We start from the raw sequence: 15,814 nt of genomic DNA on the forward strand, positions 1-15,814 counted from the left end.
CACTGTCGCTGCTCTCGATTCCAGTGTGCGGCCGCGGCTGGTACTGCAGCCAGGGAAATGAAGCGAGTCCTTTAAGTCAGTGAACCAAATTACAGTAAATGCCTCATGTTTTTGCAATTTGTTTGATAAATTGTTTTGAATTTTTTTAATGAATGGTTTTTCAGAAGTCAAGTCAACTCAAGTCAGAGGGTTCCAAGTCCAAGTCGAGCCCCGAGACTTAACCCATTTGATCAAGTCAAGCCTCAAGTCATCATAATTCCACACCTCAGGTTAGAAGCTATTAAATGTAACCAAGTAAGAGTTACTTCAAAATAATATATCCATGTACTCAAGTAGAAAGTAGTGGTCAAAGAGATTGCAAATTACAAAAAGTATTTGGGGAAAATTCCAGTAAGAGCAGTGGTGGAAAGAGTACCAACAATTGTTCTCAACTAAAAGTACATTACATGGCAAACCATTAACTCAATTAAAAGAACAAGAATGTCTGCCAAAACTTTACTGAAGTAAAAAGTACTTCTGAAAAAACTACTTAAAGTATCCGTTACTTTTTAACAGTTTTAGCATACGGTCGTAGTAATTTTAGAACAATATGTTGTTCAAAACTTTACACATTTTTTCCCAGCTAAACTAAGATATTTGAAACAGCAAAACCGAATATTCTCAAAGCTCTGGCCAATCAGCGCAGGAGATGGTGATGTTGAGCGTTTGCAGATGTAGAAAAGAGCAAAGACAGAAGCAGCGGTAGATTTGGGATAATTTAACTGAATTTCTCATGATTTAAATGTCAATAATTATAATTACATGTTAGACTTGCACTCAATTAAAAGAACAAGTTCAGGTTTAAAAATTACACAAAAGATCTACTCAATTACAGCAACGTGAATTATTGTGATTTGTTCTCAGAGGTGGAAAGTAACTAAAGTAAATTGGTGTAACAGTGGATTTTTTTTATATGACGTTAATGTAATTTGAAGGACAACTGCACAGAATCTGGTATTTTCAGATTAAGAGAATGTAGATCATGGCTGAAGGAACGGTGCAAGAATATTCAATTGATCAACTGCATGATCAAATGATGTACTAACAGCATAAAGCTTTTGTCACTTGCAGACTTACTCACAGTACGTATAGTAACCAAAACCTTTACTTAAGTTGGAGTACTGATAGTTCCAGCTAAATATGACTCGAGTAGAAGTAAAAAGTATGGCGCAAGAAAACTACTGAGAAGAACATTTTATCTGTGAAAACATATCGTACTTGGCTGATTGTAACTACCCACCTCTGCACATTGAGCATGATATCGACCTAATGACACAATCCTGTTTTCATCAAATGGTCTGGGTATTTATGATAAGAGAGTCTCACTTATTTAATTATTCTACTAACTACAATAAATAAGATCCTACTGAGTAAACGCGCTTGTATGTGTGACATATTTGGCAGATATTTAGATAGTCCATGTATAATACCCACAAAAAACACATGTACAAATGAGTGATATGACATTATTGTTGACATTATTTGCAGGTAATTTTACTAATATTCTGTGAACACTCAAAAAACGTACGTATGAACAAGACAAAGTTACCAACATGCCGTATGTCTTTAATGCTTAATCGAACCAAAGACATGCATCATTTCCTTTACCAACTATTCATTAAGAAATTGTTTTGTTGCACCAACTATTCATTAAAATCCAAATAGTCCATGTAAACTGGACTGTGCGTTTACCCTGTAACCCTCTCATAATTTGCCCAGTCAGTTCACAAAAGTTGCTAAATTTAGCCTCGGTTAGCTCTAGAAATGTGTTCAAGTTAAAAGAAAATGCTAAATAGTGGTTCAATTCTATGTAAAAATGTAAGGCATCGGTATGAGAGGCTTGTGATTTGCCTTCAAACATGTAACAGTACAAAGATACAGCAAACCTCTTCTCTCACAGCTGCACAGACGGCAAATTATTTGAAAGGCTACCGTTTTGAATGAACTTCAGTCAATGATGTGTCGTACAATGAATGGACAGAACAGCCTAAAATGGTAGTTACTCATCACACCTTGATTGAAACATTTGAGCATATATTTCAACTCATCAAGTTCAAAGTCTTTTAAAATCCTAAAAACATGGCAGTCTCTCTTCATTCATTCACAGTGTAATAATCGTAGACAAACAGTAAGAGGGGATGATATAACTTGAAGCCTGGACGCATTCTTTAAGGTCTTGAGGTCCTGGTCCACTAGCAGAGGTCCGAGACGTAGTCAAAGTCTCTGAAACTTTCCTGGTCTTTTCGGGAGAGCACTCGCGGCTCACGCGGAGGAGTCAGAGTCGGAGCTTCTGTGGTGAACTCTTCATCAAAGTTACTCACGTCTTCTTTGCCTCCAATGGTAGGAACAAAAGGAGGAGGCAGCTTTTTCTGAAGGAGCGCTTCCCAGTCCACATTCTAAGAGATGAAATAGTGGTAAAAAAAAAGTAAATATACAAGCAATTTTGTTTTTCCAATGCAGTGGTTCTAAAACAGCAGTGTTGACTTTGTAGTTACTATTCTAATGGATTAACTTTGAAGAACCAACTGCATGTCTTACATTTTAGTCCTAAATAATTAACATTTAGTCAAGCTTCAGTACTTGCACAATAGGCAAATCATCCAGCTAGTTAGTCCTGACAAAACCTAGCACAAGCTCTGAAGACGGTCACCTTTTTAGTCCTGCCTAGTCAGATTAAACTGATTTTAAAATTAAATGTACGGTTTGGTGAGAGCTTCTGAATCAGTTTCATAGGCTCACTGTTTACGTCAGACATTGGGTTTATATCTGCGCTCACCCTGAAGAATGGCTGTTTCTTCACCTCCTCTGCATCCTTCTCACCAGAGCCAAGGCGCCGCTCTGGGTTCCTCCGTAACAGCTGAAGTGACAAGTGACATTACAGTGGTATTTACACTTGAGAGTAAAACTATTCGAGTATCTATGTATGTATGACTTCTATCAATGTTACAAAAAGACAACTATGCTCTTACTCTTCTCATGATGCCAATAGCCTCAGTGGAGAGGAAGCGTGGGTAGCGCACTTCATCGTTCACAATGCTGTCAAACACCTCCTCCTCATCATCTCCTGGAAATGGGGACTGTGCACAAACAGTGGAGCAGATTATTAGCACGCATAGCATCGGATCTATATGCAAAGCCACTGTCTGTAAAGGAGGCATAGCAAGTACAAATGTTTAAAAAAAAGGTGTGAAAATGTCTATCAGCTAAATGTGCATATACCGGTAATTTAAACAATGGAATAATTTCAGATCCAGGAAGATTTAAGGGCTTTAGTACCATATTGACAAGCAAAAAATAATAGAAATAGACAAATATTCATTGTGGATCGATACTCATTTACTCAGCGTTTACTCCTTAACTATTCAATTAAATATAATTTTGCAGAACCAAAAATCTTGAATAGGGCTTTAATAAATTGTTGATTAAACTAATAATAGGTTCAACAATTAAACAGTCACTGGTCAGTGAAAGACAACCAGAAGCCAATTAGAAGATCAGTCATTTTAAGTTCAGGCCTAGCAAAACAATGTCTCACCTCTCCAACCAACATTTCATAGATGAGGACACCAAGACCCCACCAGTCCACTGCCCTGGTGTAGGACGTGTCTGTCAGGACCTCCGGGGCCAAAAACTCTGGAGTGCCACAGAACGTGCTTGTCCGATCCCCAAAACCCATCCCTATAAAAGGGCAAAATTAGATCCAGGTCTGATCTGTCCTTTTGATGTAATGTAATTAGAAAAAACAACTTACCTTCTTTACAAAGGCCAAAGTCTGCGATTTTCACATAACCATCCGTGCCGAGTAGAAGGTTGTCAAGCTTAAGGTCTCTAAAATGGGCATGAATTGGTGATGATTTGTTATGAATTTGTCACATTATTATTTGTTGCCCAGACAACAAACTCACCGATATACAATCTTATGATCATGAAGAAACTGAAGTCCAAGAACCACACAGGCAGCATAAAACCTGAAGTGACATCCAACAGAAACATAAATACATTCTGCCATACGTAACATGTATGTAATGTACAATGCATTTCTTTAGAGACACATACACAGCCCGTGGTTCTGTGAACACGTCTGTATGAATGTGCATCATGAGGTCGCCCCCTGCTGTGTACTCCATGACAAAACACACATGCTCCGACGTCTGGAAACAGGCGAACAGGTTGACCAGGAATGGGTGATGGGTCAGGTTTACAGTTTCAAAAATACGCTTCTCGCACATCAAGCTGAACAAAGACAAAAAATACAAGGAAGGGAGACATGAATGATTTGTTGTTGGTGAGAAACAGAAAACAGTCTAAAACACCACATTTACCTTTCAACTTCATCTCGAGCTACAATATCTCCTTTTTTTAGTGCTTTGATAGCGTACATTGTTCCCGACTTTTTGTATTCTGATAACAAAACCTGCCGAGAAAAAACAAGCTAAAACACATTTGTTTTGGGTTGACACTGAAAAAAATATATATTCTGAAATCCAAAACCAAACCTTTCCAAAATGTCCTCTTCCAAGCACAGCTATTAATCTAAAATCCTGCAGGGAAAGTGGGCCACTCCTTTGCTTACTGAAAATGCATGGGATCAGTGTGTAGTTATACGAGGAGAGTTATCAGACAACGTTACAAATATACTGGAGTCTTTTGGAAGCAATGTGTACCTGCCAACAGGCGGGGTTTGGGCAGGGCTCTCTGGGGGGAGGTCGGGGGGAGATATGGGGTCAATGGCTTGCAGTTGGTCCTGAGAGGGGAACATGCAAGGATGACACATAGAGGAAATATATGAAAATGAAAATACAAGAGGACAAAACAATGTGGATTTTATATTTCAAAACCGGTGAGTAGAAAAAGCATAATCACAAACCAATTACCTAGCCATTTTTATAGCTGTATAAAACATATTACTTAATTTTTACTGAAAAAAACTATTGCATTGTAAAATCATCTATCATTAATTATTGTGAGCTGTAACTATTTGTGAAAAGAAGTACAAGTAAATCGAGTCGTCTGTCTATCTCACCGGAGTTTGTATATCCACTTCTCTCTTGTAATCGCCTCTAATGGGAGAGTCGTCCAAACTCAACTTTTCCACTGAGATCTCCCTGAAAGATTCACATGGACAAAGACACCAATGTGGTGATGGACATGGACAAATGGACATAAAAACAAAAATTGGATCATTAGATGACGGAGAGGAGATGGCGTTGTATTTCAATCAGAAACAAAAAGGGAAAAGCTCAAGGAAAATGACTGATGGCCAAATCGCTGCGATAGCCATCAATGTCACAAACACATTCTGGGATTGAATGCTGCACTTCAAATATACATCCAGGATCACCTACATTATTTGAGAGTCTTACCCGCTGTTCAGTGCGAGGCTGTGAGCATTCGGACTGTAGGTGCCAGAGTTGTTGACGGTGGGAATGGCGTTTCTGAGAAGCCTCACCCACGTCCCAATATCTACATTCATCTGACGAGCTCGAAGGAACGCTTTGCCTGAAAACAGACATGTACGTGTGGTCAATGACAAGGATTTAAAAATCCCTAGAGCCTTCCTCGAATGCTTATTGTTATGATAATCTATATTGCACAAAACAGCATGTATATTTTTGGCCACAAGGGGGAGTTGGGTCCATGTCAAAGGCCTTTAGAGAAACTCCCTTTGAACTCAAAGTGCTATTGTCCAAGATAAACTCCCAAAATGTTTCCAAAACATATCAAACTGTTTTGCAGGCTCTCATTACAGTCAAACTCTTATTTTGACTGCGCACCATGCTGTTTGGAGAAGACCTTCTTCTGCCTCTGCAGGCGAGGCACTCTCTCGATTACTGGGTTAAAGAAGGTCACCTGGAAAACACACAAAAACAAACCTCACAGAACATGAAAAGATGGCACCACACAGACACATTTGTCTGATGTTTTTAAGTAATAAATATCAAAGTGTTTTGTGGCACAGGTGCAGATGACAGCTACAGAAGTGTGAATAGGTGAACGCATCACACATCATACAGAAATGGGGGGTATTTTTTAGCACTTCAATGGCATGGACATCTGTTCACAATTTTAGCATTATTTTTTCGATGGTCTTTCTTTGAATTGAACAATGTCTCTTTGTATATCAAAAAATATGCTGATAAAGATTTAAAGTGACAGTGACATTTCAACAAAGAGCAGCAGAGGGTAAGTGAAATGAATGGCACAATCTGTTATGTACCTCAGCCAACAAAAGGCCTTGTGGCTCCAGCTCCAGTTGGACCCTGTGTTTTTGGTTGTCGAGAAACTCTTCGAGCTTTAGGTATTTGAGAGCACATAGCGAGCGGTAGTCCTTCCAGTAAACAGCGATTTCCATCTCCCGAGACTAAACACATAAATATTATTACAAACATTTCTTCATTCAAAGACGTTATTCCACGGTGAGTTTGCACAAACCCTCTCGAGCTCCACAGTGAAAGTCTGGTCCCAGGCCTGTTCTCCTACAGTCCTCCAAGACGTCTGGCCCACCACAGAGTTGTCCAGCTTCAAAACTGCGCTCACCTCAGCTGCAAACAGAAGTTATCTACTATTAAGAGGGCCATGGCGATGTGGCTTGACGTTTTGATGGATAAATCATATAAATTGACAATACAATACAATTCACACTCCACAAAATATTTCATAACATGGCCTTTAACCTTATTAGTGCAAACTTGTTTTAGGCTACATATGCTATAATAAACATATTGTTTCCACTTTCCCTGTACTAATTTATTGTTTTTAGCATCAGCGTGTAAGCTGCTCTCGACGTTAGCCGCAGTGTGCATGCAGCGTGCACATTTAATTGCAGTATTCAAAAATATATTGATATATCAGAGGAACCTTAGCCAGCCCTACAATAAAGGCACATTTAGAAGGCAGACAAAGAAATACAAAATGTTTACTATAAAACTATTCCGTCATCAACTGTGCATGTTTCATTAGAAGATCTGGTGCTTTCTCAGATACAGAGGCTGGTACCACAGCGGCAGTGGCCCTTAAAGAATGTGTCAGCTTTATCCTGGAACAATTTATCTTCACAATAAATTAAAACCATTATTGTACACCAACAAAACTAACATTAAGATTAAACATAAACTATTAAGGGAGTTTTATGCACTAGTAGAGTATAATATTTGTCTCATCTTTCATTTTTAAAGAGAGCTGCTGCGAGGAGTAAGAAAACACACACATAAATGAACTGAATGTCAGCTATGGAGGAGGTGAAACTCAAGTAGGTCAAACAAATAAAGAATAAAAGAAGCGGATTCTACATTGTTGAGCAGAAATGATCAAACTGTACTGCAATGTTTAATTATTAGAACTTACAGGAGAGGTCGTCCGTTTTGCTGGGCGTCTTGCCGCTGACGGAGCCGCTGCGCCCGTACAGCCCTTTGCTTCCTCTCATGAAGGACTTGGCGTCTCCGGGGCTGTAGCAGGGCAACATCACTGAAGTGCCTTTACAGCGGCCTGGGACGACCTCCAGCAGACCCACACAGCCCAGCAGCTGAACCTGTAGCGTACCTAAGCACACAAATACTCAGTATGAACATCTAAAAGGATTTAAATAAACCATAAACTGTTGTACATATTCCATCTCGTTCAATATTGTTAAATTGATCTGACCTTCTGCAGCAAAGATGGGGATTTAATGTGTCACCAATAAAATCTTTTTCTTAAGCCTTTAAAAAGTTCGATGAAGTGCCATTTGTGTCATACCTTTTGCTTAGTACAACTTACCAGTGAGAGGTGATGGCTTGTTTAGCGTGCTGTACTGATTGTGGAGGTAGGGGGCGCCATGTCGAGAGCTAAATGCTGGAGAAGAGGCCAGGACAAGTTCCTCTTTGATAACATTAGATTTGGGATGGTCCTCGGGCAGTTCCGTGAGGCGCTGCTCAAGAGCATCCTTCAGCAAGTCCAACTTTTGAGAGGCCTCGCTGAGACGAGTCTGCGCCTGGATAAACCAGAGTCAGAAGGAGTTACGAGCCGACTGTGAAGGCGACGGTTTCAAAACGGATGTGTAGCTACCTCCGACAGAGCCTTCTTGTCCTGGACCTTGTTGGCCCCCAGAAGTCGAAGCACATTTTTGGCCCCTTCTGCTACAGCATGTTCCACCCTGTAGTGATGCCTCAGCTCCTCTATGCGCAACTCTACACCGCACAAGTCATGGTTACCTGTACACAATAAATCAGTCTATTTGAGACTATAGTACATACTTTCCTTCAGCACTTCAGGCCAAGAACAAGATCAACTCATACACACTAAACAAACAAATCACTGAAAACCCACCTTTCAATAACTAAATTTGTATTGTTTGTACAAAGACAAAGACAACAGGCTCATATCATGGACTGAAAGTACTAGTAGCTTTACTACATAGCTTTAACTTAATTTGGTTCAACAAATCATATTTTTGACATTTGTTTGTTGAACCAGCAACAATTTCCCCAGGGCAGAGTTAATGCTAGAATGCATGTCACCATTCAGGTTCAGGTTTAGGGAACTGTATCTATACCCGCAGGAAGAATTGGTTTGCAGCTGGAGTTGGCTTCCATACATATATTATGCAAACTGTACAAAAAGAAACGTACAATCTTAGTTTATAAAAGTGCTCCAGTGCAAATAAAACAAGAAAAAGGGGCCAAGAATAACGTTGGGTAAAAGGAATTACACAGATGAAGAATGAAGGTGCAATACGATAAAGAATATCTTTGGTGGGAAGGACAATGTTCCACTTGTTATAAATACAGATATTACATGTAATCTCCATGTTGTAATTGAATGACCATTGATCAACATTTAATGGAAATAAGGAATCCAAAAATGTTCAGTCTAAAATTAAAGCTAAGTGGGTCAAATCAGGTTAAAGTGATGGGCTGCTATCAATTAACGGAAAAACAAGTGAGTCAATAAGAACAAAGTAGAAGGAAGCACTCAAGATGTGCCATTACGCTTAAGTGGTTGGTTTAATGGCCTAGAAACTGCAGAATAATTTGGGGAAGAGACAAGTGTAAGATAAGGAGACGGACAACGAGATAAGAGACTTTAAAAATACCCACATTTGAATTTCAAACCAGAGGCCACTGCTGCTGACAAGGAGGAACCTCTGATTCTTAAACTTAACTTAAAATTCAGGACCAGAGAAAAAGTAGAAGTGGGAGCAGAAGAAGTAGTACAGATGGATGTGCTCGCTTTTATTTCCTAATAAGGTGCTCTGCCTGCAGTCCAGTCCTGGCTTCACGACCCTACAGTGGGTGTGGTGCCTGGAGACTGTCTGTCTGTGTACATTACATTACACACTGTCCTGTCAGTGCAGGGAGATGGGCGAGCAAGGAATCTGCAGATTGGGCTTTGAGTGTATGTAATAGCAGCGCAAAATACCTTCAGTAAAATGTGTCCAAGGAGAGGTACTAAAAGAACTGTCAGAGTAATAGCATAACACCATATGTGCCTAAGGAGCAGGTATTAGAAGGAATAAGACTTTTTTTCAAACGTTGCTGGTCAAATTAGGTTTGCCTATGATAAACTGATTAAAAAAAAGAAAAATGGTATAATGTGGCTAACAAAGACATGAGTGCCAAGATGTTTCAAAAAGAGGGCCCAGTGACTACAGACGTTTTATTAACTTATTTATTTTTGTCCACCATCGGATAAAAAATCTGCTGGGCATGTCAAACATAATCCTCTTATAGACAACAGGTGGAAATTAGCACTTGAGCTAAAACCTGGTACAATGCATCTCTCCTGATAAGGTTAATATATACTGTGCACTGTCCCGGTCTCAAGCTAAACAAAATCACTATTTACAGTCAAATCAAACATTCTGGGATGTATCAGTTTGTACTCTAAACCCACAAATCAAAGAAATTACCCTAAAATTCACACAAATTGAATTTGCCTTATATATGTATTCGACCTAGAAGAGCCTAAATCCTTTTTTCTCCCTGAAATTAGCTTTGTTTTTTTAAAACCCAACTAATGCCCAATCCGATGTCCATCAGGCCATATCCTCTAAACACCAGCTTTAAGTATCCATGTAGTTGCCAAAGAAAATCTAGGGAGGATTTAAATCGGATTTTCCTCACAGTCTCAGCTTCACAAAGAGTCCAGCCATTTGTTTAGACGTTTTTTGGAAAAATAGGCCCTCTTGATAAGGTAAAACCTGATGTAAAATGGACTTTTATGAGTCTCTCATTTCTCAGTATTTTCCTCATTACATTTGAGGCTTGAGTGCTCAGAAAGGCTCAGTTTTAACCTACTCCACATCTCTGCTTACTACTTTGTACTAACAATTATTAAAATGAAAATCTGACGCAGGGTTATAAGGTCAAAACATGTCACATAATTCAATAAAACATAAATAAATATCCACTGCTTGTCATAGTAAAATGTCACAATGAAGATTACTAAAATTACTAATTTTAAATGCCATTTTAGATCAATTTTGGGGTTTAACAAAATGTGAAAGCATTATCAATGTAAGTTAAATCTTAATACTGAAGACAAGTATAACTTCTTGGTAATTTGTTTCCCTTTCTTAAAGTATACTCACTTTTGCTATGAGGAAATTGCCAAAACCCAAAACATGTACAATAGGTCAAATTCTCCTGCTCCGGTAGTCCTGACAAAGCTAAGCACAAAAATCTGGAGATGGGCCCCTGCAGCGACCCCTGCTCCCGAGGAGATGCCCCAGTGGCACTGAAGGATGGGTCAAATGAGGAGGACAAATAATCCTACAGTAAAATGTATGTATTCGTATCAACCGTTCAGATGTTGCTCCACTGACCTTTGACCCACATGTTTCTTGTTTTCACAGCACTGAGCACATGAAGCCTATCCCAGCCCAGTTCACCCAAACCGACTGAAGCAGGAGTAGCTTAAAGTATTTGTCAGTGTCTTTACTACATCAAATACGTCTTAAGCTGTGTCTTTCTTGGAATTGAGTCATTATTGATCTGTTGGTGCTATTGTATTTCTGCTGTCTGGAGCTCTGGCCCAGGACAAACAGTGAGGCCTGGGGATCCGGGATCCAGAATACATTGCACCACTTCTTCATGGTAACGCTTACTGTATACATGACCCTTACTTACACAAACATAACTTACTCTGTGTGTCGTCGTTCTGCTCTGTGGCCTGCACAGCTTTGCGTATCTGCATCCGGATGATGTCAATTTTGGTCTTACTGTCCTGAAGCATCTGCTGAGCCGTCTGCAGCATCTTCTTATCCTGTGTTAAAAGACACATGAGCACCAGTCACCATCAGCAGTGTTTCACTATTGTGGCCAAAAGAAGAGCCTATTTCTATATTTTAGAGGCATTTATGAAAGTAGGTTGCTGCATAGAGAGGTGCATGGGAAGTGGTGTTGGAGGTAATTGTGGCCAGTAGGGGCAGGGCTTTGTCTGTCGTCACTTATGTACATTAAGTGATTGTTGCCTTTGTCAGCAAATGCATGGATCAAGTAGGTTCATGTTGGGGGAGGTACCCACTGCATCTGGGCTGCATTTCTTTCATCCATGTTTGTGTACAGTGTATTATCAAAGGTCTTTTGACAGTATAATTCTGCTTAATAGACGTGTATACCTTTGTGGATCCGTTTGCATAGATTGGGATCATGTTTTCCACACCCTGTTTGACTTTGAGCTCGATGTTAAGCTGTCGCTCCAGGGCAGCAATGCGCTCCTTGTGGGCTGAGGTCCGGCTCTCTGCCCCGGGAGACTGCGGGCATTCATCTGTGGAGAGAATGGCTCATTTAAAACAAAATTCAAAAAATAATATTAGAATTACATGCGTCCCAAAATGCTTTACATTTTCAACACTATTTGTAAATCACATTAGCCTCAATTGCCCAGAACTGCAGACATGAATAAAATAGTATCACAGATACTGGAAGACGGGGAATGTAAAATCAAATACAGTGACACATTTCAAATACACCGTTTCTTTAGCATGTTCTTTGCTAAACAAACCTTTGTTCTCATCTCCTCCTTTGACCACAATGTGTGCGTCCAGCTCCTGTAGCTGAGAGTGCAGATCGTCCAGTTTGCGATTTGAACTTCTCAGCTGATTTTCCACCTGCAGGAACAATAACATAACAAACTAAATTACGGTGCAATTATTAAATGATATAAACATGTCATTATATTAAAATGAAACATTGTAAATTACGAATAAAACAAAGTTGAGAACAATGTTTTCTAACAACATTTTCTTTACACCAAATAATGGTCATTACAGTTTCCTGCAGCGCTTCCAAAGTCCCAGTAGACCGTTACAAATCCAACAACGTAATATTCTTGTTATCGAAGCAAATTAATTCCTGACAAAGCTGTATTTTTGTCACAGTGGATTAGGAAAATACACATGTACAATATTTTGAATAGAGCTGGGTTGAAATAATCGATTTTTAATCGATTCGCATATTAATGACCGATTCGTAAGTCCAAAGATAAAAAAATATATATATATATATATTTTTATTTATTTTTTAATAAAAAATATTTTTTACATTTCCCTCAGTGAACTTCAATCTACCTTCAAGAAAGATAATTCAGGACTCCTGGATTATCTTTCTTGAAGGTAGATTGACCCTTAACCTTTTCATCAGTCTTCCAGCCATCAGTAACTACCAATACTTGTAAGATTTGCTGTTTAATATTGATATAATACTAGTTTTAATATGTTGCTTCTCTACACAGTCATGAAGTGAAGGAAACGGTTCAAATACATTTTTCATTTTTAATAACATTAACCCCCGGATCGAATCGAAATCGGATCGAATTGGAAATCAGATCGAAATCGGAGTGAATCGGATGGGATCTGAGAAATCGGGAAAAAAAAAAAAAAAAAAAAAAAAAACGATTTTGAAACGTAAAAATCGGAATCGAATCAATCAAAATTTGAATCGAAACCCAGCTCTAATTTTGAAAGAAACAGTGAAGTGATATGTAAAGTAAAGATTCAAAAGTACAGATTCTGCGTATGCCGCCTTTGGTGGATAGTTACAGCATGTAGAGGATGACAACTGTGGAAACCACAATCACTGACCTGCTGAGCGTTCCTCTTGTCCGTGGTCGCCCGTCGCAGATTCTCAGCTCCTTCCTTGATCTTTAACTCTTTGCGTATTTCTCTTCGGATCCTTTCACGTTGCTCCTCCAGAAGTTGCTGAACACTGGAGTCCGAGAAGTCAGAGTTCTGGTCCAAACCGAGTTGCTCCAAAACCGTCAGCTCACCCGGGTCGCTCTGCTCAGAAGAAACGCGAGAAATCAACACAAACATGTATTTAAGACAAGAAAATATTGTGAGTAGAATAACACGGGTACTCGGAAGGAAGGAAGGAGATAAGCACCTTGCTGAGTAATAGATTTGAAAGTACATAAAAGGAAGTTAGAGGAAGAGAAAGAGACAAAACAAGACAACAAAACAAACAAGTTAAAGTAAACATGTGCTCTTAGTTTAACAGTTTGTGTTATTGATTAACTTCTTCAATAAAGAACTCAACAAATCTGAAAAGAATATCCAAACTTTCATCCAAACAAGTTCCTTCAAAGCATCCCTTCATGTGAAAAAATAAACAAGCTTGAGCGTTAGACGGCAGCAAAAGAACATGTTTAAATATATTTTTCAAAGTAGAAAAGCAACAGGTTAAATACTAAAGTACTACATTCTAACAGAGGAAAGCTCCGCACAGAAAAACAAAATACGTACTAAATATCAATCAACATGGGCATCAAACCTCAGAACTGTCTTCGTCCTCCTCGTCTCCATGCCAACACATATTGATCCTAGATTTAAAACTTCTCAGATAGACCTATGAGACCCTGATCTATCCACTGGAGCGTATGCCACACCGAGAGCCTAGTGTGTTTTTGGGGAAAGGGGACGATAAAAGGAGATAAAGAGAGTGGAGTGTCGGTGAGGGAGGAGGGCACGCCTGAGAGAGGATATCCGTCCCAACACCGAGCAGCTCAGGCCTTTCCTGTTTCCTCCCTGCGCTGCGGCTGCTGTCAGTGGAGCAGAGAAAACAAGGACAGAGACTACATGCATCAACACTACAGCCTACTTCATAATGGGCCATAATCACTGCAACATTTTATTGACTTGCAAAGTGACCTTTCAATTGGGACCCGAGGCTATTTTCCTTTCTTAACGTCCCCTCAATATTAAAAAAAAAAAAAAATCAAAAAAAAGGAGGACAGATCAAAGCAAGACTATAAGAGGGAGCAGCACAAATGCACAAGAGCACAACAATAACACACTACAATTCACATACTCTCACAGGTAATCAGCATAAAGTGTCTTAAATAAAGCATTTGCAGGCTGAAGCTTTTTTTGAGTAAGTCTAAAAGTAATTTGAAACCAACTCTTTTAATTTAAATTCCCTCTGGGGACTGCGCTGTAACAAATCTAAAAGCCCTTTTCCCATCTCTGTGCCTGGGCAGAGAGAGCAGGAGCAGGTCCTGAGAGCGCAGGCTTTAGCTGCTGCTCCTCACTTCAAAGATTTAAGGATAAGGCGGCACCAACCAAAACAAATGATCAGAGCACAACTTGTAACTTTGGAACCTAAGGAGTGGCGCAAATGTACACACAAGTTTAGATTTATTAATAGGATTACATGTATTGGAATACTTAATATGTTAAAGATCAAACAGGTGTGAACAAGAGCGCCCACCATACTGTATTTGTGACAACAACAAAAGCACAAATGACAACAAGTAAACAATTTAAGCGTTTAAATAAGTTGCATGTCCATTCGTGAGAAATAAAGTTAGATGATATTATAAATTCCCAATATAAAGTCAACATTAGGGCTGCACGATTTTGGAAAAAAAATCTGACCGAGATTAGATTTGCAATACATTTAAAAAAGTAGGATTGTAAACCACTCCAGGAACATGAACCATTTATATTTGATTCAATGTGAACTGATGAAGAATACAACTATCCCCATTAAATATTAGAGTATATATTTCTATTATCTAAATACCTGCAGCTTTTGCAATTGGATAATGAGACCAATTACGATTCGATTGTGATATATTGTGCAACCCTAGTCAACAAAATGATGCAGCAACACTGAACTTCCCAGAGCATTTCCGTGGACCAGACCTGTACACAGTTGTCACAGCTCCAGGTTCTGAATGAGTCACCGCTGAACGAGTCACCCCTGAACGGGCCCAAAGGGGAACATTCAGCCGTCTGTCCCTAAAACCACTAACGCAATAGAAAACAGCACCACACGAAGATAATTCAATCAGACTGGGTGAACAACCAGGCCTGAGGCTGGGCACTCTGAGGGGGATCCTGTACCTGGCTAAAGCGCTGCAGCGTTCACAAAATGTATTTAATCCAACGCCTTAAACATTTACGTTTCATTACTGTTAATATTGTATGGTTTAATAACATACTGGGGAACATTGCAGGCAAAACATGATTATTTCAATAGGCAACTATCCCTCTTCTTCAGGAAACAAGGTGGTGGCAGAACCCCCACTGGATAAATTGCATAGTGCATCTTTCTAAAATGGTAAGTACCATTACACAACTCTTTGCATTGCACCGGTCCGGTATATATATCAAGTTTATTTTATGAGACTCCTTAATGCATTCCATCTCTTCAGGCTTGGACCCTTTTTGGAGAGCTCAATTAGCAGCTTGATCTCCTCGTCTAACCCGCTTTTGTATTTTTGCTCCAGGAAAGTCCCACTGTGATTCCGAATCTCATTTTTTGCCTGTCCGGGGAGCCCAATCCGGTCCAGAAAA

The 15,814-nt window shown here is 39.4% G+C and overlaps 1 protein-coding gene across 2 annotated transcripts in view; it reads right to left on the reverse strand.

Moving 5' to 3' along the window:
- Positions 1–1,584: 1,584 nt before the first annotated feature.
- The window catches only part of pkn1a (protein kinase N1a), a 28,331-nt gene continuing 14,101 nt past the window's right edge, over positions 1,585–15,814 (reverse strand). Inside the window, exons 1-23 of one of the 2 annotated variants that reach the window (XM_072462394.1) lie at positions 13,788–13,944; positions 13,100–13,294; positions 12,022–12,127; positions 11,636–11,784; positions 11,160–11,280; positions 8,083–8,228; positions 7,795–8,008; positions 7,384–7,578; positions 6,472–6,581; positions 6,257–6,400; positions 5,814–5,889; positions 5,403–5,538; positions 5,063–5,144; positions 4,704–4,783; positions 4,536–4,611; positions 4,362–4,453; positions 4,096–4,272; positions 3,945–4,007; positions 3,791–3,867; positions 3,575–3,717; positions 3,009–3,116; positions 2,816–2,896; positions 1,585–2,435 (exon numbers count right to left, since the gene is read on the reverse strand). In XM_072462394.1, the coding sequence (XP_072318495.1) occupies positions 2,232–2,435; positions 2,816–2,896; positions 3,009–3,116; positions 3,575–3,717; positions 3,791–3,867; positions 3,945–4,007; positions 4,096–4,272; positions 4,362–4,453; positions 4,536–4,611; positions 4,704–4,783; positions 5,063–5,144; positions 5,403–5,538; positions 5,814–5,889; positions 6,257–6,400; positions 6,472–6,581; positions 7,384–7,578; positions 7,795–8,008; positions 8,083–8,228; positions 11,160–11,280; positions 11,636–11,784; positions 12,022–12,127; positions 13,100–13,294; positions 13,788–13,829 (2,817 nt within the window). In that variant the 5' untranslated portion in view covers positions 13,830–13,944 and the 3' untranslated portion in view covers positions 1,585–2,231. Of the gene's footprint in view, positions 2,436–2,815; positions 2,897–3,008; positions 3,117–3,574; positions 3,718–3,790; positions 3,868–3,944; positions 4,008–4,095; positions 4,273–4,361; positions 4,454–4,535; positions 4,612–4,703; positions 4,784–5,062; positions 5,145–5,402; positions 5,539–5,813; positions 5,890–6,256; positions 6,401–6,471; positions 6,582–7,383; positions 7,579–7,794; positions 8,009–8,082; positions 8,229–11,159; positions 11,281–11,635; positions 11,785–12,021; positions 12,128–13,099; positions 13,295–13,787; positions 13,945–15,814 lie in introns of those variants that run through there. The other variant, XM_072462395.1, reaches the window with a different exon arrangement.

Source organism: Eucyclogobius newberryi, unplaced genomic scaffold, assembly GCF_026437365.1.
Source record: "Eucyclogobius newberryi isolate DKJ021-1_F unplaced genomic scaffold, fEucNew1.0.hap1 SCAF_4, whole genome shotgun sequence".
NCBI lineage: Eukaryota > Metazoa > Chordata > Actinopteri > Gobiiformes > Gobiidae > Eucyclogobius > Eucyclogobius newberryi.